Source organism: Sorex araneus, chromosome 1 (genome assembly GCF_027595985.1).
Source record: "Sorex araneus isolate mSorAra2 chromosome 1, mSorAra2.pri, whole genome shotgun sequence".
NCBI classification, from domain to species: Eukaryota; Metazoa; Chordata; class Mammalia; order Eulipotyphla; family Soricidae; genus Sorex; species Sorex araneus.
Genome location: NC_073302.1, coordinates 238,191,882 through 238,213,997, shown reverse-complemented (window position 1 = coordinate 238,213,997; position 22,116 = coordinate 238,191,882). Strand labels below are relative to the sequence as shown.

Here is a 22,116-nt window from a genome sequence, read left to right as displayed (position 1 = left end):
GGTCACAATAGGCCACCAGGTGTATGGGTGAGGGTACTTGGGGTTTTATTTATTATCTCCCACTGAAACCAGTGCCTAAGACCTAGAAGAAGGCCCGTGATCTTTCTTGGGATATGCTTCTATATAACGCTGCTATTTTGATTCTATTATCTGGCTTATAAACTACTATATAGTAGTTTATAAGCCAGTAAGTCATTTGGCTGAAAATTTCTGCAAAAAAAAATTTTGTAGGACAAAACTGGCTAGTTGAAGAAACTGACAGGTCAATTCAGGAAGCCCCAATTTTATCTAGAGAGTTCTGGTTTGGAGGCCTGGAGTCTTCTTCCTTCCTTCTTTCCTTCCTTCCTTCCTTCCTTCCTTCCTTCCTTCCTTCCTTCCTTCCTTCCTTCCTTCCTTCCTTCCTTCCTTCCTTTCTCTCTTTCTTTCTCTTTCTTTCTTTCTCTCTTTCTCTCTCTCTCTTTCTTTCTTTCTTTCTTTCTCTCTCTCTCTCTCGCTTTCTTTCTTTCTCTCTCTTTCTGTCTCTCTCTTTCTCTCTTTCTTTATTTCTTCCTTTATTTCTCTCTTTCTCTCTTTCTCTCTCTTTCTCTTTCTTTCCCTCTCTTTCTCTCTTTCTCTCTTTCTTTCTTTCTCTCTTTCTTTCTTTCTTTCTTTCTTTCTCTCTCTCTCTCTTTCTTTCTTTCTTTCTTTCTTTCTTTCTTTCTTTCTTTCTTTCTTTCTTTCTTTCTTTCTTTCTTTCTTTCTTTCTTTCTTTCTTTCTTTCTTTCTTTCTTTCTTTCTTTCTTTCTCTGGTACTGCTCAGAGCTCCCTCCTGGCTCTCTGCTCAGAGATCACTCCAGGAGGGGCTTGGAGACCATATATGGTGCTGGGGGTCAAACCTGAGTCAAGATTGAACCCAATCAGCTGCATGCAAGGCAACCATCTTAGCCACTGTTACTGCTCTGGCCTCTTTCTCTCTTTTTTCTTTCTTCTGCCTTTTTTATTCCTTCCTTCCTTCTTTTATAGGGTATTGTCCAGCGATGTTGGAGCACAGGATGAGATCATTCCCTATAGTGCTTAGCTGGGCAGTGAGTAAAGCCCACAGTTTAGTGCTCAGACCCACGAACCAATAGAAGTCATCAGTGCGCACAGAGGGGTTGAAGTGAGCCTCTCACACAAGCAGACCTGTGCTCTAACCTTTTAGCCACACGCCCAGTTCTTCACCATTCCCTTGATGCCCAGCTTCATAACTTCTCCAGAGGCATATTTTTCATCTGTAAGATGCAGACAAATATGTCCCTTTCACTGAGTTTCCACAAGGACCAAACAAGATCATGAATGGAAGACATTGACACAATGCCTGAAACTTGGGGAAATTTAATAAAATTGTTTTGCAGTGAGAATTCACCTTCTTCGTGGTTCCTCTCTCCCCACACAATGAGCCTTCTTGTCTCTTGTTTGAGAATCAGGGGCAAAGTCATGCTTTTCTTGTACACATCACTTTCACTTCTCAGCCTCAATGGCTTAATAACTGGAAGTAAGGGATGAAAAAAAAAACACGAAGAAATTATTGCTGAGCACAGACTTGGGCCCCAGAATAACCAGGCATTTGTCAGAAAATTGACTGATGACATTAGGAAACTGTCTTGGTTTTGCTTTTTGTGTATATGTGACTATTTTAGGGTGCACTATGGGAGCATCATATGTCCATCAAAAGATGAAAGATAACCAGGATGTTTGGGAAAACGTCAAAGCAAGAAAAAGCCAGGCATTCCTTGGTTTGCCCCAAAGGCGAGCAGAAGGGGATCATACAGTGTTTCACATCTACAAAGGAGTTAAAGCATTTTCATTCTGTAGAAGAAAGAACTTGCTGCTGACAGGTGGGATGGATCGAATCATTCGTGTCTGGAATCCTTATCTGCCAGGGTAAGTCTTCTTTCTCCCTCCAACTGACTGTGCCAGTGATAATAAGACCAGGGTAGGAAGAGACATGACAGCAGAACTGGAGATCACCATCCCCTTTTAAAAAAACCTTAGGAGTCTGTCTGAAATTGGTGTGTCTTACACACAACCTGTGAAATTGCTGTTTGTGACCATTCATTCTGGGGAGGGGAACAATTCACTTTAAATGCAAACACCTTACATAGATGAAGAGCCTGGTGTGGGCACCATCCTCCTCCCTGCACCCCCCACTCGACATGGTTTCCTTTCATCCGATCACTCTCTTTCTGTGAGGGGCCAGGACCAGCTGCAGAGAGAGATTAGGGAGGGTCTATTGCATAAACAATGTACCATTCTGTGCCTCACTCAGGAGTAAGTTTGCAATCATTTCTCCATGGGAGTTGCCCAGTGCCACCAGAATTGATGATTCTATCTCCTTCAAGAGACAATAGATGTAAGAAAACAGGACTTGTGCTCTAAAGCCTAGAAATGGGGCACTGGGAGGCAAAGAGTCTTTGAAGACACTTTATTATTGCATCCTTACTACATACTCTCTGTGCTGCAGAGAACCAGGCCAGAATGCTACTGTGCGTGTGTCCCTCTAAGGCACAGGTTTAGGGTCACTGTCTCCTTCACCAAAATGCCATCATTTTATTGAGCACCTACCTTGTACCCGGCAATTCACATAGATTATCTCTAATCCTCCCAATAATCCCACTGGCAAATAAAGATACCGAAGAGTTTGGGGGGACGTAGTGGCAGGAGCAACATTCCTATGCCTTTGAAACTGAGGTGTGAAAGGCAGTAGGGGGAAGGTAGGAAGTGCTTTTGCAGACAATGATGGTGGGGATGAGAGAATGACAGCATATAGTTTAGGAGTATTTAGGGAGCCTGGGGCAGGGCAGAAGGGGATTTGACAGTAGCAGTAGGCTCAGAGAAGGCCCGCAAGCAGGTGGGATCTGATCACTCTCTGGCTGGGAGATTTTAACCAGGCCCCTGTCTCAGGTTTATCTCTATGATGTTGATAACAGGAGTACCTGCTCCTAGGCAGGAATAAAGCTTCCCAGTGAGGTAGCCCACGGAGAGCACTCAACATAATGTCAGATGCCTAGTAAGTAAGAAAAATCATTTCCTTCCCACGTCTTTTCCCTTAAACCCCCGTTTGTCTCCTACTGAGCACGCTCAGCTTAATTTCTGGTGTTTGCTTATGAAAGAACTCTGTGCTGTCTCCTTCAGTCTTGGTCTCACCTCTCCTCCACCGCACAGTCCAGCCTGAGACCTTCAGCACTCTCTGGTCTCTTACAGCTCCTTAAAATAACTTAGATTTAGGAAGATATTTTTTTGTTTCTTTGTTTGGGGGCCAGACTCAGTGATTCTCAGGGGTTGCTCCTGGCTCTGCACTCAGGAATTAGTGAGTCCTGGTGATGTTCAGGGGACCATATGGGATGCTGGAGATCAAACCCGAGTTGGCCACATGCAAGGCAAATACCCTACCCGCTGTACTATGGCTCCAGCCCATAGATTTAAGGGCCAGAGAAGATATTACAGTGGGTAAAGTGCTTGCTTTACGTCAACCCCTGTTTGATCCCCAGCACCACCTATGGTCCCCCAAACACCAGGAGTGCCAGGAATAGCCCCTAAGGATCACTGGCTATGGCCTTAAACCAAAAAAATTAATAAAATTAACTTATCTTTAAAAGAATACCCCCACCCAGCTCAAAACTCTGTTAACAGCATCAAGCAACAGCCATGAAAATCTATTCCAGCCTGCCCTGCATGCATCTTCATTCATTCCTTTTATAGTGATGTTATCAGCAGTGGCAGAAACAAAGCCCTGGGCTTCAGCTCACACTGAGTTGTGTTGCTATAACTGGATATTATTTGCTCACTCCTTTTATCACACAAGACATCTACTTGTGTAATTTTGGAGGGAAACGTAACCCTCCTCCAGGCTGAATAGAACTGCCAGATCCGGGCCAAGTTTAGTCTTAAATTTTTATTTAGAAATAGCAGCTAGAACTGCTTGGTGCTCATCTGTTCTCTTTCCATTCTAGAAAACCAATTGGGCTGCTGAAAAGTCACACAGCTCCAGTGCTCTACATCCATGTGTCTGCTGAGGATAACAAAATATTCTCCATGTCCACTGACAACACAGTGAAGGTCTTTGCCCTCTTATGTTTGGAAGCATTATCCCTTATGTTTCACACCAAGACCATGTTCCTTTCGTGATTTCTTTTGTTTCTCTTTCTCTGCACCTTTAAATACCACTGCTATGGCAGATACTCAAATGTGTTGACACGTGTGAGTTTGCTTTGGAAAGGGAGTATGTGTAGATAATTGAAGGGTGGCATTTTATAGTTTTTTGTTGTCTTTTGGGTTCTTGGTTTGGTTTCTGGGCCATACCCGGCAGTGCTCAGGAGTTACTCCAGGCTTTGCACTCAGAGATTACTCCTGGATGGGTTTGAGGGTCATATGGGGTAACAGGTATTGAACCCTTGTTGGCAGCATGCAAGGCAAGAGCTCTACAAGGTGCTAACTCTCTGACACCCCCAGAATTTCTGTACCTGGCATTTCTTGCTAAGCTTGTTAAACTTGGTGTTTCTTATTAAATGTGCTAACATTGCAGCACAAAGATCCTACCTTATTTACTCTCTGGCAAAAATATGTTGCAACACATGGTGTGAACACGTGTGCTGGAGGACGGGGAAAAGAAACAGGGACATCCAGGAGGCATCCTGATGACCAGGATGTTTATCACCACACCTTGCAACACACTTTGGGCACATGAGCCCTTTCTAAAATGCTGTCTGCAAAGGCATCATATTCCAAAGGTTCTGGACCCATTAGCAAAACTATCACCATCTTCATTTTATTGCCTCACATACCTATCTTTATACTTAAGTTTCTGTCTACCTGTAAAATTTTCATTTCTTTATGATCTTTGTTATGCATACTTTTTAAACAAACAAAAAAAGGAAATCTTGGTTGTTCTGCTTAGCCCTCACTTCATAGGGTCTTCCAGTGACTGACAGGTATGAATGAGCCATTCACTTTTTCTGGACTGTCTTGAGGTTGAGGGTGAGAATTAGAAGCCCATTGAGCTAAATAAACTCTGGAATCCCAAAAGAGTGCTATCAAGTGTCTCTGTTTTGTACAGAAATAGACACTAGTGCACTGATGGTTCAATGATAGGCCACTAATAGAGATAATGGGCTGAGCCGTGTGTGTTCATGTTCATAATAGTGAAGTCTGAGTCCCCAGCACCTTGGAATGTGACTGCATTTGAGACAAGGCCTTCTCACATGCTATTAAGGATCAGTTAGTTCTTATGGCTCGAACCCACTGTGACTGGCATCTTCATTAAAATGTTTTGAAGTTAGAACATGGTAGTGGTTGCCCAACTCTGTAAACATGCAAAACAAACAATCAGAAAAGCAAAATAGATACTTTTTAAAATGCACATTTTTAAACTTTTTCTTGAATCACTGTGAGATAAACCCTTAACAAAGCTGTTCATGATTGGATTTCAGTCATACAGTATTCCAACACACATCCCTCCATCCTCGTTCATTTCCCAGCACCAGTGTTTCCAGGTTCCCTCCCATCAACCCCCACCCCCTGCCTGCCTGCCTCTGTGGCGGGTGCTTTTCCTCTCTCTCTTTCCTCTCTCTCTCTCTCTCTCTCTCTCTCTCTCTCTCTCTCTCTCTCTCTCTCTCTCTCTCTCTCTCTCTCTCTCTCTCTCCTCTCTCTCTCTCTCTCTCTCTCTCTCTCTCTCTCTCTCTCACACACACACACACACACACACACATTTCTGGGCATTATAGTTTGCAACATTGATACTGAAAGGTTATCAAGAATATCCCTTTACCTACTTTTAGTCCTCGGATCTTGTTCAGCATGATCATTCCCAGCTATTACTGTCATACTGGTCTCTTCTCTTTTTCCCTCTTCCCTCCCTCCCTCCCTCCCTCCTTTCCTTCCTTCTTTCCTCCCTCCCTCCCTCTCTCCCTCTCTCCCTCCCTCCCTCCCTCCGTCCCTTCCTTATTTCCTCCCTCCCTCCCTCCCTCCCTCCCTCTCTCCCTCCCTCTCTCCCTCCCTCCCTTCCTTCCTTCCTTCCTTCCTTCCTTCCTTCCTTCCTTCCTTCCTTCCTTCCTTCCTTCCTTCCTTCCTTCCTTCCTTCCTTCCTTCCTTTCTCTTTACATAAAAAAGCTGTTGTTTTATTTTTTTGAAAGAAGATAGCAGGGCAGGATGCTACCGAGGTTTGGAACCTGAGCCAAACTGAACCAAGGAGAAGGTGGTGAGAGTAGCTTGTCCAGGAGTCCCCATTGAGATGTGTTTGGTAGAATCCTCTAGAGTTGAAAAGGGTTAGGGCTAGAGATGTAAATTTAGAGGCATTAGCATTTAGATGAAACTTTAAGCCTGGGAGTAGAGGAGGCTGCAAAGGCAATCTGAAGGGACAGGAAGGATACTGAAAAGCTTTCCATACAGGGCCTGGGGCTCTGGGCTGTTCAGGGATTTGCTGTTGCTGGGGTCCAGTGTGGCACTCAGAGAGCGAGTTTAATGTTCACTATGGTAATGATGAGGATGTTTTATATAAAATTATCTCTGGAGAACCCATCCATGATACCAATAAGATCCTAACTCAATTCAGCTCTCTAAGGAAAAATGATGATTGAAATGACAGGATTTCTGAACTTAAATTGTTTTATTGATTTTGAAAATTAATTTCATCCAAAGGCAGTCTCCAAAGCCATGAAGTTAGACTTCATCGTTTTAATGAGCCTCGCTTTCCCCAAACTTGCCTGCATCTGAGAATCATATTTCGGTATGTGAGGACACGTCTTCTGCCTATTTTCTTTTCATGGAATCTCTCCATTTTCTTCCCATCTAAATTCATCATGACAAGATTAGCATCTTTCCTGTGATGATTCAGATATATTGAATCATTTTTCATGTGTGTTTAAAATATATGGAAATCCTATCTCGCAAATATGGTGTATAATTGATTTCAAAATAATGTTATTCCTATCAAATAAAAACTAATCAACTAAGAGCCAAACAGCTAAGTTTCTAGCAAGCCTGATCAGATTGTCTTCACTCTTTGAATTGATTTTTCAGCCCAAATATTTCACTTCTGTAAATCACGGGGATGCAGGCAATGTTTCAGGAGTCTGCTGTTTCCTGGCATTCTCTAAAGGAGAGCAAAATGACAGATTTGGGTTTCCGTTTTCACTTGCTATTTTTTGCAAATTTAATATTGCACGGCACAAAGAGAGCTGTTTTGTGTCAACAAGAATTAGGATGGAAAGAAAGTTCTTTCTTGGAAGGAAGGGAGCATGGTGTATTTGTTAAAGCAAGGCTAACTACTGACAAATAAAATACCTTCTATAGATTGGAAGCAGCAGTGCTCATTTCTATCTACTGTAACAAACCGAGAACAGTATTCCTGGCAAGAGACATTTTTTCTCCCTTTCAAGAACCAGGCTGACTCCATCTGCCAGTCTCATGCTGTCTAGATTCTTGCAGTCTTCTTCATCCAAGAGCAGTCAGGCAGGAGCATACTCACCTCTTCAATTTCTTAGTCACCAAGAGCCAGAGACATAGTACAGTGTATAGGGTGCTTGCATTGCACACAACTGACCCAGGTTCAAGCCCCAGCACTACAGATGGTCCCCTTAGCATCACCAGGAGCAATCCCTGAGCATAGAGCCAGGAGTAAGCCCTGCACACAGGTATGCCCCCTGCCCCCCTCCAAAAAAATTTAAATTAAGAACATTCCCATCCATAACAGAAATGCTTTTTGACTCATGCTCATTTTCTGCTGCTGATTTCACAGTCCTGGATGGAAGGAGAAGGAACTGAAAGCCCTTCATCACATATCACCCTGACTCATGGGTCAGCTGCTACCAGCAGCCATGTCACAGTAGGGCCAGGGAAGTTTGGGTTGTAAGGGAAATAAGACGGAAGCTCAGGAGATGAGACATGCAAAATTGGCTCCAAATTCTCTTTTTTATTATTTTTGACTCACACCTGGCGATGCACAGAGGTTACTCCTGGCTCTGCACTCAGGAATTAACCCTGGCAGTGCTCAGGGGACCATATGGGATGCTGGGAATCCAACCCAGGTCATCTGTATGCAAGGCAAACACCCTACCCGCTTTGCTATTGCTCCAGACCCTGGCTCCAAATTCTTGAATAAACACAGACTCAGTGAATCTGGATGGAATTTCCTGAACAAAGCCACTTAATCCTTTTGGTATGTCATTCAGTCTTCTGTGAAATGGGTTGCAAAACATTCATTTTGTAAATTCGTTGTGACATTTGGGGTAAAATGAAGGTATGGATAAAATACAAAGTAATTATGCTAAATTATATGTGTAAAGAAGTTTTGTCAATTATGCCTGGTTCATTTATATGTGGAATATGAAGTACTAAGGCAAACAAACTGGCATAAAATGGTAGTAATTACTAGAAGGAAGGGGAGGGAGGGTAAGGAACCAGAAAAAAGGCCTTTTTGGTGATGGGATGACCCCAGAAAATGGTGGTACTTCTTTGAATCCTGCACACCCATAGAGGTTTTAACTGTGCAGGAGTTAAACCTTTAATTCAACAATAATACAAACTAATAATGGCAGGGGGAAGTGGACATGCTGGATACTGCATGCATGAAACTCCAGCATTATCAGTAATGTAACCCTCAATGGCTCAAAGAACAGGGGTAGAAGAGGAAGAATGTTCCCCTGGGTCCTGCCCACTGCACCTCAGTTCTTATTTGTGTTTCATAGTGCACACAAGTTTTATTGATTCCAACTGCAGAGAAAGACTTTATCCTTCCAAGTTGCATCAAATGTAAATGCCGCAGCCTAAACTCGCATCCCAACTCCAGATTCACTACCAGTTCCATCAATAAAAAGCTGAGAGAGGAACTCTGCTTGACCAGGCTCAGCTCCTATGCTTACTCCTTGCAGATAGAGCTCTTTCTATTAGACACAAGTGCTGGGCCAACAAAAGACATTAAATAGATGTCAACGGACTCTTTTTATTTAGAGGGTTCCATTCAATTTGCTGAGTCAACCTCAACAACTCCAACATCAGAAAAAAGGACTGCTTCCAACACTCCCATTTTGTGAACCTTGATGGGGCCCCTTTAGAATCCCACCTCGATGACTCACCAGGTTACAGAACTACCTCTCTCTCTGTTTCCCCTACCCCCAAACCCAGCCCCTTGTCAAAACCCTGTTTCTAGGACTGAGGAGATGGCTCCAAGAACTGATTGCATGTTTTACATGTGGGAGCCCTGCATTCAATCCCTGTACCACATGATTCCCTGAGTTCAACTAGGTAAATGCCACAGCACAGCCCCATTTAAACACACACACACACACACACACACACACACACACACACACACACATACATACATACACGGCAAAAAAAACACCTTATTTTTTTTTAATTCAAAATTTTATTGAATCACTGTGAGAGTTACAAGCTTTCATGTTGGGTTACAATCACACAATGATCAAACACCCATCCCTCCACCAGTGCACATTCCTCACCACCAATATCCCCGGTATACCCCCCTTTCCCACCCTCCCCCTGCCTCCATGGCAGATAATCATTCCCCATACTTTCTATCTACTTTTGGGCATTATGGCTTGCAAACAGACACTGAGAGGTCATCATGTTTGGTCTGTTATCTGCTTTCGGCATGCATCTCCCATCCCAACTGGTTCCTCCAGCCATCATTTTCTTAGTGATCCCTTCTCTATTCCATCTGCCTTCTCCCCTCCACTCATGAAAAAAAAAACCACTCTTTCTCTCAGTAACATCATCTCATAAAGTAAAGAGAGAAATCAGTTAAATAAATGATTACTCTGATTCTTATATTACTTTTCTATCCAGGAAAGTAAGCATTTCTCTTTTGTAGGGAGAGAGAGAGTTGGGACAACACCAGGGGACTCTATGCAGTGCTGAGGATGGATTTGGGGTAAACTGCATGCAAGGCAAGAGCCCTGCCTTCTGTACTATCTTTCCACTTAAGCATCCTCAAATATAGCAAAGCAATATTCCAGGGGGCAAGGGTGGGACTTGAATAGGCAGCCTTGGTGATCACCTTTGCTATTATTCTACTTCACTGTTCCAATCCCTGTGCTGACCTCCCAGAAGCCTCATTTGAAGCAATCCCAGACACTTACATCCTTAGATTCTTCAGGGAATTGTTCGTGGGAGGCCTGAGACTGGCTCCAAGGATAACTACTCACTGAACTCGGTGAGTTTTTGAGAGCCGTTGAACTTTTTTGGGCAGAGTAGACAATGCCGACTTCCCTAAGTGGGTTTGAGACTATTCATTGTGACAAAGAACTACAAACAGGTCACCTGACCAACAGAAATACACCATCTCACAGTTCCAGAGTCTGCACATTAGAAATATTTTTTTTTGCACATTAGAAATAAAAGTCTAGAGCAGCGTTGGTTTCTTCCGGATCTGTGGAAAAGCACTAATACCTTGCTTCTCTCATAGCTTCTGACCTTTTGTGAGAAATCCTTGGGCTTTGCTAGCAATCTTTGGTGCTGTCTTGGCTCATAGATGTTTCACCCTTATCACCTTCATCTTCATGTGACATTCTTCTCAGTGTTCTCTTCTTATAAAAACCATACATGTCAAATCAGTTTTTTGTCTGACTCCAGAATGACCTCACCTGAATTACTTACAGTTGCAACTACACAATTTATGAATGCAGCCATGTTCTGAAGCACCTACAAAATGTTCTTCAACATAATTAATTGAGGAGCAGGGGACAATTCCACCTATAACAAGAATGAATGAAATGATGCATGTGAAACATTGAATACCAGTGCCTGGCTAACACAAAAAGCCCACTAAAAATGGCCACCTTTCAGATGATGGGGATCTTTCTGATTGGCTTATCCATCTGTTCCTTTCCAGAGATGCTGCCATCTTGTAGCTCTCATCCAATCTCAGGACCAGAAGATAATATAAAAGACAGGGCTAGGGAGATAGCACAGCAGTTAAAGCACTTACTTTGTATGTGGCTGACCCTGGTTCAGCTCCTGGTTCAAATCCACAGAACTATTTTGGTCCCTTAACACCCTCAGGAGTCACTCTGAAGCACAGAGCCAGGTTTGGTCCAGCCTTCCCAGGACAGGAGTCATGGCATAACACTTAATAAATGTTAACAGCAATATCATCATTCTGATCTGTATTGACATAAAGCATGTTCTAGCCACAATTCTAAGCACTCTTTTTAAAAATTGTCTTAGATCCTTAAAGCAACTCTATATGATTGGTATTGTTAATAGTCTCTCCCATTTTACAGCTGAAGAAACAGAGGAAAAGCAGGTATAATGATTTATCCAGGGCCACACAACCATTAAACCACAGAGCTGGATTTTACCTCAGGCTGGGGGAATTCTACATTCTCAACCAGCCCTGAGATTTATTCCTCACGGCCTCCAAATCTCTAGCGACTATTTCAAGAACCTGTGTTAAGACATGGGAACGGGTCCAGGAAGATGGTTGGAGCTCATGCTCTGCACGAGGGAGTCTAGGCTCCAATTCCTCACACACTGTGGGCCCCAGAGCACTGATGTAAGAGTAGCCTCCAGGCAGCACTGAATGTGGCCAAAAACCAAAAAAGAAATGCAAAAAAAAAAAAATGGGAACTCATCTTAGAGACAGAGAGAGGTATATGCTCTTAGTGGAAAGTCAGATCCACTGAATCAGCCTCTAATATGAAAACCAGATCTGTGTCGGGGCAGGAACTACTGAGTTAGCTGTGCAACTCCGGCCACATGAGCTTCCCAGAGGGGTCAGAACACAGGCCCACTTCCCACTTCCTTGACAAACAATAAAGAAGACAACACCGCTTGACTGTTATTAGTTTTAGGAAAGTGAAATAGTTTTGTTGACAGAGGTTTACTTAAAGAACTATGATGAGAGAGATACATGTTCCAGAGAGAACAAGGGCTTCTCCAGAGGGGGCAAAGCCAAGTGTGTGTATCTTACGTTCCTATGGAAACGCAACCATCTTCAGGGCTGAGAGTGTCTTTGCTAAGTTGGTGTCACAGTGGAGCTTCATCCAAACTACCTGGGCCTAGAGTTCTCTGCACACAGAAACGTTAACTTGGTTGGTGTCAAAGGGAAAAAGCCTTGAACTCATGATGGTCACTTCGATTCTCTGGAAACTCCTCCTTTTCTGAAGGACACCCTTCTCTCCTTCTATTTCGAAACCCTTTTGGGTGGTGGGGGAACGGAATGGTACTCGCCACATCCCCACAACAGGGATGCAGAATCACGGCACAGGGGACTGTCCCAAACTTCTAGTGACACCTCCACCCCTTTCCTCCTCAGATCTGGGACCTGGACAGCCATGACTGCTTGTTTTCTGCCTCAGCTAAAGCCAGTGGAATCACGGGCGAGCTGGCTGCCTGCCTCTACCTCCCCCACCTCAGAACCCTGTGCGTGGCCACCAATGCCATGGCACTCCTGCACCTGAGACTGAGGTACGGAGGTGTCTTTGACCCTGACCCACCTGCCCACTGGAGCTGCCCCCCACCTTGACTGAATCCTGCCAGCAATTTCTCTGAGAGAGCCCCCATCTCATGATCTGTGTGCAGAGAACCTCTGGAACATGGGCCTCAGGGAACCCTCTGTACCCAAAAGTCTGGAACCTGCCTCCTGAGTCCTGCCAACTCCTCAGGTGGAGTAAAGCACCTGACCGGGCCTGGGGGGGGAGCAATCAGTCAATGCAAAGGAGAACCCCCAACAGAGACCCCCATGTCTTAGGCTGGGGGAGCACTCAGGGGGAGCACGCAGGTGTGTGAATGACAGGTGCATGTGGACATCCCCTACTGGGCTCCTCCTGCCCAGGACCTTTTGGCCAGAGGGGTCCAGTGTCATGAAGATTCCTGACTCAGTACCTTGCTCCACTCCTCCTTGGTTCCTCTTTCTGTTGAGTCCTGTCCTACCTCCCCTGTTCTGCTACTCATTTGTCAGCCCCCTTTGCTACTGTCACCTCAGCAGGCTCAGTGGGGGTCCACCTCCCTGACCTTCCACATTCAGAAGGTCCCCTGACCTGCGCCTTCCCTTAGACTAATCCCAGGTGCCTGCAGCCCACCTGCCCAGGTGAGGCTGTCTGTGATAATGGAAGAGATCTGAGTTCTACCTGTCATCTAGGCTGGTGTTTCTTAGCCAGGGCCCATGAGGCCCCTCCCATGTGACCCCCAGGATAGTCCAAGGAGGCCATGGGTGGATATGGTGTAACTACGAGGTGGGACAGACAGCACCAGACTTAGGACCCAACAGGGTCAGGGACAGGGACCTCAGAAGAGAACCAGGGTCAGAGAAGAGGCAACACTGAAGTAGGACAACTCGGAAGCTGTGAAATGAACAAATGGAGGCCTAGACAAGGGATAAATTTCCCAGATCACAGCGAGAATTGGGAGCTCCAGAGGCACCCTGGATCCTGTTTGAGCCGTTGTTCAGAGCCTTCCCCTACATCCCTCTGAAAGGCTGCAGGCCTCCATCCGAGACCTCAAAAATGGAAATACACTCTGCATTTCAGACACTAAGAAGTGTCCTGGGCTAACCTGCTTTCCCCAGAGCCCACAGAGACCATCCTTCCCAGGGGCTAGGAGGCTCCTGTGGGGTAAGGAGGCCAGACGTCACTGCCCCTGGGACTAGCCACATCCAGTCAGGGGCAGGGCTTTTCCCACCGCCTGCCCTTGGACCATGGACCGCCTGTGTCTGGAAATAAGAGAGTTGTTTATTACCCTTCGTAGCTCAGACACAGTCCATTGTCATCTCCCACCTAGATGTCCCCCACTGGCTGCCCAGACATAAATTTATTTCTCAGCCCCCACCTGCAGCTTCTCCCCAGGGAGCTCCACAGGAGTCTCTGAGTCCAGGCAAAAACAAGCAGAGAAGGTTCTAGACAGAATACTGTGGTGGGCTCATTTCACATTCTATGAACATAACAGTGACTGAATTTCCTGAGTAGAAAAGTGATGGCATACAGTGGTGGGTGCCATTTTTATGAACAATTAAAAATGTTCGTAAAAGGGGCTAGAGTGATAGCACAGTGGGTAGGGCATTTGCCTTGCACGCGACTGACCCGGGTTCGATTCCCAGCATCCCATATGGTCCCCCAAACACCGCCAGGAGTGATTCCTGAGTGCAGAGCCAGGAACAATCCCTGTGCGGTTGCTGGGTATGACCCAAAAAGAAAGAAAAAGTTCATAAAAATCTTAATCTTAAATCCACCTGTTGTCCTGTACAACTAAGTCACATGTCAGGAATGAACGTAAGAAGCAGATAATACAGGGAGTAGTGCTCTTGTCTTGCTTTCAGCCAACCTAGGTAGATCCCAGCACCACATAGGGTCCTCTGAGCACTTCCAGGAATTGTCCCTGAGTACAGTGCCAGGAGTAAGACCTGAGCATTGCTGAATGTGACCCAACTTCCACTCTTCCCAAAATAATGTACTTACTGGAGAAGTCATCAGCTTTCATATCATCAGAACTATACGGAGAAGTAGCTGTCTGTTCCTGTAATTTCTCTTCTGAACTTGCCCACAGGGGCCATGGGAAAGGCTAGCCTGGATTGGAGAACAACTGTCAAATCAAGGGCACAGCCAGGCTGGCAACTCTTTACTCAAGATCAAGGCAGTCAGCTAAAAAGCAGGGACTTGAGTCTAGTGAAATCCCTGGATAGAACACACAGACTGCTTGATTGACTTTTTTTGTTTGTTTCATTAGAGTCATTGAAATTCTATCTCATGGCACAAACAGCCTCTGTTGCTAGTGCCAACAATTACTTGCAGAATCAGTCACAGCTGCCAGGTCCCTGCCCTGTGTGGGAGCTCTGAGCCTGAGCAAGGCTCTCCGCCACTTTCAACCCTTCTTTGGTCTCCTTGTCTATGAGGAGAGGAGGCTTGGATCCCTCTTCCCTGCACTGGAAAAGAGAGGTGAGGTAGGCAAAGCAGCCCTGGCTCTCTGCCCCAGTCCTCTCTCAGCCAGGCTCCTCCTGACATCCTGCCATCCCAGAACCATCCTGAGAAAACCCTCATCACCTCTGTGCTGGGTCCTGTTCATCTGGGAAGATGGTTCTATGAGGAGATGAGTTCAGGCTCTAAGTCTGAGGCTTCAGAACCTTCCAGATTTCTCTGGGAGCATTCCCACCTGGGCTTGAGCATTAGAAGGACAAAGGAAAAAGAAGAGCAGCAGTGTTGCAAACTGAGTCATTTATTTAGTATCCACTAGCTTTCACGTTCCTCTGACGTGACAAAGTGGCATTTTAAAGCCACTTCGTTACTCCCTGCACACATTTCTGTGAAGGATCCCAGTTGACAGATGACGCCATGCTTGCTGAGAGATAAGTGGCTCACTCGAGGCCTGTCCCATCAGTGTGCTGACCTCTGCATATGGATATATTAGGGCAAAGTTGGCATGCACCAGGGAGTCCTCTGGAACTGCTGGTGGGGGGGTAAGAGACCTGCAGGAGGCTCTTACCCCCCACCTGCCTTCTGGGCCCCCCAGAACCTGTCTTCTAAGTGAGAGAGAAGTGCTACTTTTCAGGTTTGAGAACTCAGAATGGGTTCATAGAATTGTGCTATTTGGGGGAAGATGCAAAGGAACAAGGAAAATGGTCCATTGATGTTTTCACAAACTCACAACCTAAAGAGACATGTGATGTGCCTATAATGTACATGTATGTGTACATGGATACTAGTATGTGCGTGTATGTAAGGTTCTGTGATAAGGACGTTATATGTGTTTTTTTCAACTCATCTCAAAACAAACCCTCCTGATAGGTATTATTAACCCTCTTTAGCAGATAGGAAAAATAGAGTTTTGAGTTTTTTTTTTTTTTGGTTTTTGGGTCACACCTTGCGATGCACAGGGGTTATTCCTGGCTCTGGACTCAGGAACCACTCCTGGCGGTGCTCAGGGGACCGTATAGGATGCTGGGATTTGAACCCGGGTTGGCCGCGTGCAAGGCAAACGCCCTACCCACTATGCTATCATTCCAGCCCCTGAGTTTTGAGTTTTTAAGCAATGTGTCAAAATCAGACAAATATCACAGACCCATCATCTAAACTCAAGCCATAGGGCAAGGAGCAATCTGGAGGGTTAAGGTGATGGCATGTAGCCAACCTGAGTTCAACTCCTGTTATTACTTATGGTCCACTGAGTTCTGCCAGGGTTGATCCCTGAGCACAAAGTCAGGAGTAAGACCTGAGCACCACCAGATACTAGAGAACCCCAAAATAATTATCATCATGACAATAAAATTAACTCAAGTTTAATGTCTTCACCAAGCTCTAATAAGACCACAGATGTCTCCTCCCAGGTAAGTATGTCGTTCTCATTCCTTCAGTTCAATAGTTGTGTTTTCTCACTGTTTTCTATGACCAAGATGTCCTTTGGAGCCTCACCTGGTGGTCTCCCACAGAGAGCCTGTGGTGTGCTGCAGGTACAACCCAGTCTTCCGGCAGGTGGTCAGCTGCTCAGAGGCATCGGTAAGTCAGTGAATCTGCTCTCTTTCCCAGAGAAGTCAGGATGAGTGTGGACCTGGCCCTGATATTCTCCCATAAAGCTGAACAGTGTTCTAAGGACATTCTGTCCTAGGGAGGGTCAGTGACATTGTTTTGATGCTCTTCTGAGAAATGTGTTTGGGAATACTCACAACTCCTTCAGTGGCTGTTTGGAAGAACCATCCTAGTACAGGCTGGAGACAGCACAGTAGCTCAGGTGCTTGCACTGCAACCCGGGTTCTATCCCCAGCATCCCATATGGTCCCTTAAGCCCCACTAAGAATGAACCCTGAGCTCAGAGCCAGGAAGAAGCTCTGAGCATTTCCAGTGTGGTCCAAAAACAAAAACAAAAGAACCACCTTAATAATAAGAACATGGAATAAGTCTTTTTTTTAATTAAAAATTTTTTTTATTAAATCACTAGTTACAAAGTTGTTCATGATCAAGTTTCAGTCATACAATGATCCAGCACCAGTGTATGTTTCCCACCACCAATGTCCCCAGTTTCCCACCTACATACCCCTCCGGAGCCTGCCTCTATGACAGACACTTTACTTTTCTCTCTCTCCTTCCCTCTCTCTCTCTCTCTCTCTCTGTCCCTCCTCCCTTTCCCTCTCTATAGCTCTTTTCCCTCTTTCTCTTTCTCAATGAGTTGAGTTCAGTTTGATTCTCATAGAATGTAAGATGATTACTACACCCCTAACATACCAAAACCCTTATCTGGATTTAAAGTTACAGAATATCGCATGTCAATTTATGCTTTCACAAGGGCTGATGAGCAAAGTTCTGGCTGTGTGAGCGGCAGTGTCCCCAGGAGAGGGTAAAGTGAGAGTGTGTGGATAAAGAGCAAGAAGAGAGAGAGTTTCCCACTTTTCAGGTTCTCCTGTCCTGGAACCAACAGGAGCACATGTTTCAAGTATACTGTGGGGTTGCAATGTTCTGAAATGTCACTAATGTGTCACTGACCTAGGCTCTGGTGTTACAAGCCAGAGCCCCAGACCTCCTGGCCAGCTGCCTTTCTCTTCTTGGGCCTTAGCCTACCTTTAGGAAAAGTAGATTCTGGAGCACCTCAGCTTTGACCCAACCTCTTCCTCGTCCCACTCACTATAGCTTTACTTCCAGTGACACTCATTTTCTTTCATTAGTGTTCTTGCCTCATTTCCACCCAGAAGATTAGTGATCACTATAATATCTTTTCCAGTATAAAAAGAAATAGATTAGCTGGTCTGTTGATCATAAAATGATTTTTTTCATGATGACTCAGGTTCAATTCACTTCAAAGGAGGTGGGTTTCTGCATAGCTCAGGTTCAGGCTAGTCACAATGCATTTGTCCTTCAGATTTATCAGAATCAACTATAGCTCCAAGGAAGCCAAACTAGTTTGCCTTCTGCATTTCTTAAATATTCCAGCCCTATGCTCTGACCAAGCTTTCCCCCATCTCCACCCTGGGATTTCCTGCCTCCTCCTTATCCCTACACATACCTTAGCAGTCCTTCAAGATCTGCTCATGAGAAGTCTTAGTGTTTTGTTTCGTTTTGTCTCTGGGCCACACCCAGTTTGTGCTCAGGGTTTACTCTTGCCTCTGCACTCAAGAATCATTCCTGTAAGGCTCAGGGTGCTGGGATTGAACCTGGGCTGGCCTCATGTAAAGCAAATGCCCTATCTGCTCTACTATCTCTCCAGCCTCTCACTAGGAGTCTCAGCTTCACAGACTGGCTCCCACTGGCTCCTCCCTCGTGTTCAGTGACCAGCGTGTAAGACAAGGCTGTGTTCTCACCTGTACTGTGCTGTTCTAACACTTGGTAGGAACTGAGGGCAGGGAATCAGTGGAATATCTGTGTTCCCCCTTCTTATTCTTCAAGCGCAAGTCAGATGTCAGCCTTTCTGCAGATACATTCCTAGATCCCCTCCCATATTCAGGCAGAATGAATTGTTCCATTAGTCTTGGGGGATGCTGAATCCATGTTACCATAATCGGCCTCCTTTAAGAGCCTTACTTTTGATCTGTATTCCTTTGGCAGCAGGTGGTAAGAAGATGTTGAATTGGATATAAGTACTTTCACAGCTATTACTGTATTAGGCCCCTTCTGGCAATAAACTCTTTAATACCTCCTGAGTTAAAGTATTGATTCAAGTACCTGCTCACCTTGAAGATTTGTGGCTGTGTGCAATCTGTCACATCATTATCCCCACCACCACCACCACCACCGCTACAGTCAGTCATGGAAACCTCATTGCAATCTTTATATCTGTTTATGAGAAAATAGAGCCCATGATCTTCATGAAACCTGAATTAATTGATGCCCATATACCACATTTGGTCCATATAGACAGAATACTAAGGACCAACAACTTTCCTTGACTCTGAGAAAGCTTGAAAACTGTATAACAAAAATGAATAAATGTTCGATTAAGTGCTTAAGCCATAATACATATAAACTAAAACTTAAAACACAATGGTGTATAATATGGAATGTTTATATATATAAATAAGAATGATTTGTAGGGGAATTCCAAGTGGTGCTCAGGAGGTCTGGGGGCCTCTCCAAGAAATCCTCAGCCAACTGGGCTGGTGCTTAAAAGCAAGGCCTGAAGATGTGGTGTTGTTCAGGTGCTGTGATGCCCTGATCACCTGGGCCATACCTGGCAGTGCTTGGAGGTCTCCAAAGATGTAATCTAGCAATGCTTGAGGGACCATGTGGTGCCAGGGATTTAACTGGGGTCAGCTGCACATAAGTCATATGCCTTAACCCCTGTACTTAGGATATAGATTTTACTAAACAGTTTAAAATCACATTTTCATTATTTTAATTTAAAAAATTTTGAAGAAGTGCTTCTCCCAGGGAAAACAGGGGCCGGACCAGGAGAACTGGTCAATTGTTGGAATCTACCACAGTGTGTGTGGGATTTAGGGTAGGTAAGATAGAGGAGGAACCAGTGTGACAATAATAGTTGGAAATGATCACGCTGGACAAGAGCTAAGTAAAGTGATATACATGATAACATTTCAACACCTGTAGTGTTAAACACAATGCCCTGAGAGAGAGAGAGAGAGGGACAGAGACAGAGACAGAAGAAAAGTGCCTGCCATAGAGGCAGGCTAGGTGAAGTAGGGGTTATGAGAGGGAAACTGGGGACATTGGTTTGATGCTGGGAAATGTACCCCGGTGGTGTTGGGACACTGTATGACTGAAACCTAATCATGAACAGCTTTGTAAGGGTTTATCTCACAGTGATTCAATTAAAAAAATTTAAAAAGAAGTGCCTCTCATAGAAGCAGACTGGTGAGTGAGAGGCAAATGAGGGTTGGGATGCATTGATGGACAGAAGTGGACACTGGTGAAGGGATAAGTGTTGAAATGTCATATGTCTGAAATTCAATCATAGCTTTGCAATTTCATAGTGACTAATCTTTTTTAAAAAATATATTTTCAAAGTTTTTTTAAAAAAAAACAAACACATAATTTAAATGAAGTGGTTGTACTTTATTTTGTAGAATTGGATGGAATCTCCAGAAGGAGGAATAATTGAGTCAATGAAGTTCTTAAAGGAGCCCAGCTCTGACATAAAATTCCCTCTAAAAACGCAATTAAATCTTTAGTGGTGGTGAGGTGAGGTCACCAAGGGATGCCAAGACCATAAATGTCAACACCATTATAAACAAATTACCTAAACTATAGTAAAAATTTTAAGTTACCCAAAATAGCTACTATAAAAATTTCAAGTAAAATATTCTTGAAAAGTATAAATAACACCTTTAGACTTCTGTGACATTTTACCCTCAGGCTATTTTTAAGATACTTTTCATTGCATAATCCAATCATTTTACTTTTATTACCAGTAGTGACAAATATAGTTTCTGGAGGGATTTACTTATTTACTTATTTATTTATTCATTTATTTGTTTATATTGAATCACTGTAAGATACAGTTACAGACTTACAAACTTTCATGATTTTGTTTCAGTCATGCAATGATCAAGCACCCATCCCTCCACTCATGGCCATTCTCCACCACCAATGTTCTCAGTATTCCTCCTGCCACCATTACCCCTTCCTCTGTGGCAGGCACATTCCACCTTACTCTCTTTCTCTTTTGGGGCGTTATGGTTCACAATACAGGTACTACAAGGCCATCATGTTTGGTTCATAGTCTACTTTCAGTACACATTTCTAATCCCAAATGATCCCTCCAACCATCATTTACTTATTGGTCCCTTCTCTTGACCAGCTGCCTTTTCCCTCAGCATGTGAGGCTGGCTTTCAAGCCGTGGTGCAATCCTCCTGGGTCTGTCTCTACTGTTCTTGGGTGTTAGTCTTCTATTATGTTACTTTATATTCCACAAACGAGTACAGTCATTCTATGACTGTCTCTCTCTTTCTGACTAATTTCACTTAGCATGATACTAAGTGAATTCCATGTCCATCCACTTATATGCAAAATTTCATTATTTCATCTTTTCTAACAACTGCATAGTATTCCATTGTGTAGATGTACCAAAGTTTCTCTAATCAGTCATCTGTTCTAGGGCACTTGGGTTGTTTCCAGATTGTGGCTATTGTGATAAGTTTATAATGAATGTGCTGATGCCATTTCTACTGTGCTTTTTTGAACCCTCAGGATATATTCCCAGGAGTGTTATTCTGGGTCACATGGGAGCTTAATTTCTAGTTTTTTAAGGATGCCCATATTGTTTTCCAAAAAGGCTGGACCAGTCAGCATTCTCACCAACAATGAATGAGTCTCTTTTTGGGGAGGGATTTTTGTTTTAAAGAAACAAGGGCATACCTGTTTAATCACATAGTGGAGAGGCAAGTTGTACAGGAAGTTGCCTTTCTTGGTGCAGACCCTGGGCTCTCTGCCAGATGATGATTTCTCTGCTCATCCTTCCATGCCAACAGGTACTGCATTCCATTTTGGACCTTATGACAAACGATTACATGTTGTATAACTTTGGGAAATCTGCACTTGGTTGAAACCACTCAAGTAAATCCTACTAACTCTAAATGTACACTACAACAGTAAGGAGAATTAAATGGAAGTTCACAATTGTGCCTTACCCCCAAAAATCAGGAATTTGGAAACAACAGAGGGAACAGTATATAGTACTGAACAGTGTAACAGTTATCAGTGACTTGAAATGAACTGCAGAGAGGACGCCTTCTGATTTGCAGTATGAAGATGCTCCCTATGGCAATAGAGCAACCTTGTGTACAGAATAAAGGGATGTTTGCTAGTTCTGAGCGAGAGCACTTTCCTACATTGTCACAACCTTTTATCTCCATACTCCAGAAAGCCTTCCCTGAAAAGTATCCTCCTGGGCCCTTACTCTCATCAGTCATGAGAGCTACCACTCAACTCCCTTTAAAGATGATTCTCAGAAAAAAAAGATGATTCTCAGAAAAAAGACTGCTAATGAGCTAAATGAATGTAGCTAGAACACCAGGACAAGCTGGACAGTGTTGAGTTTTAGAAAATGGAAGCTCAAAGCAAGTCATCTTTCTCACTTAGCTTTTTGCTCTGACAGGAAATGAATGTTCTGCTCAAATTTCAAACCACCCTCATGTTCGCTGGCCCTAAATGTCAGGAAATTTTTGTCCTAAGCTTTCTAAATCTCCTCCTCTTCTCACTGAGTACTAT

The 22,116-nt window shown here is 44.2% G+C and overlaps 1 protein-coding gene across 1 annotated transcript in view; it reads left to right on the top strand.

The window, feature by feature from the left end:
* The window catches only part of LOC101542927 (WD repeat-containing protein on Y chromosome-like), an 89,071-nt gene that overhangs the window by 36,735 nt on the left and 30,220 nt on the right, over window positions 1–22,116 (top strand). Inside the window, exons 5-8 of the mRNA XM_055123996.1 lie at window positions 1,659–1,902; window positions 3,972–4,077; window positions 12,293–12,444; window positions 16,358–16,460. Of these exons, the coding sequence (XP_054979971.1) occupies window positions 1,659–1,902; window positions 3,972–4,077; window positions 12,293–12,444; window positions 16,358–16,460 (605 nt within the window). The remainder of the gene's footprint in view (window positions 1–1,658; window positions 1,903–3,971; window positions 4,078–12,292; window positions 12,445–16,357; window positions 16,461–22,116) is intronic.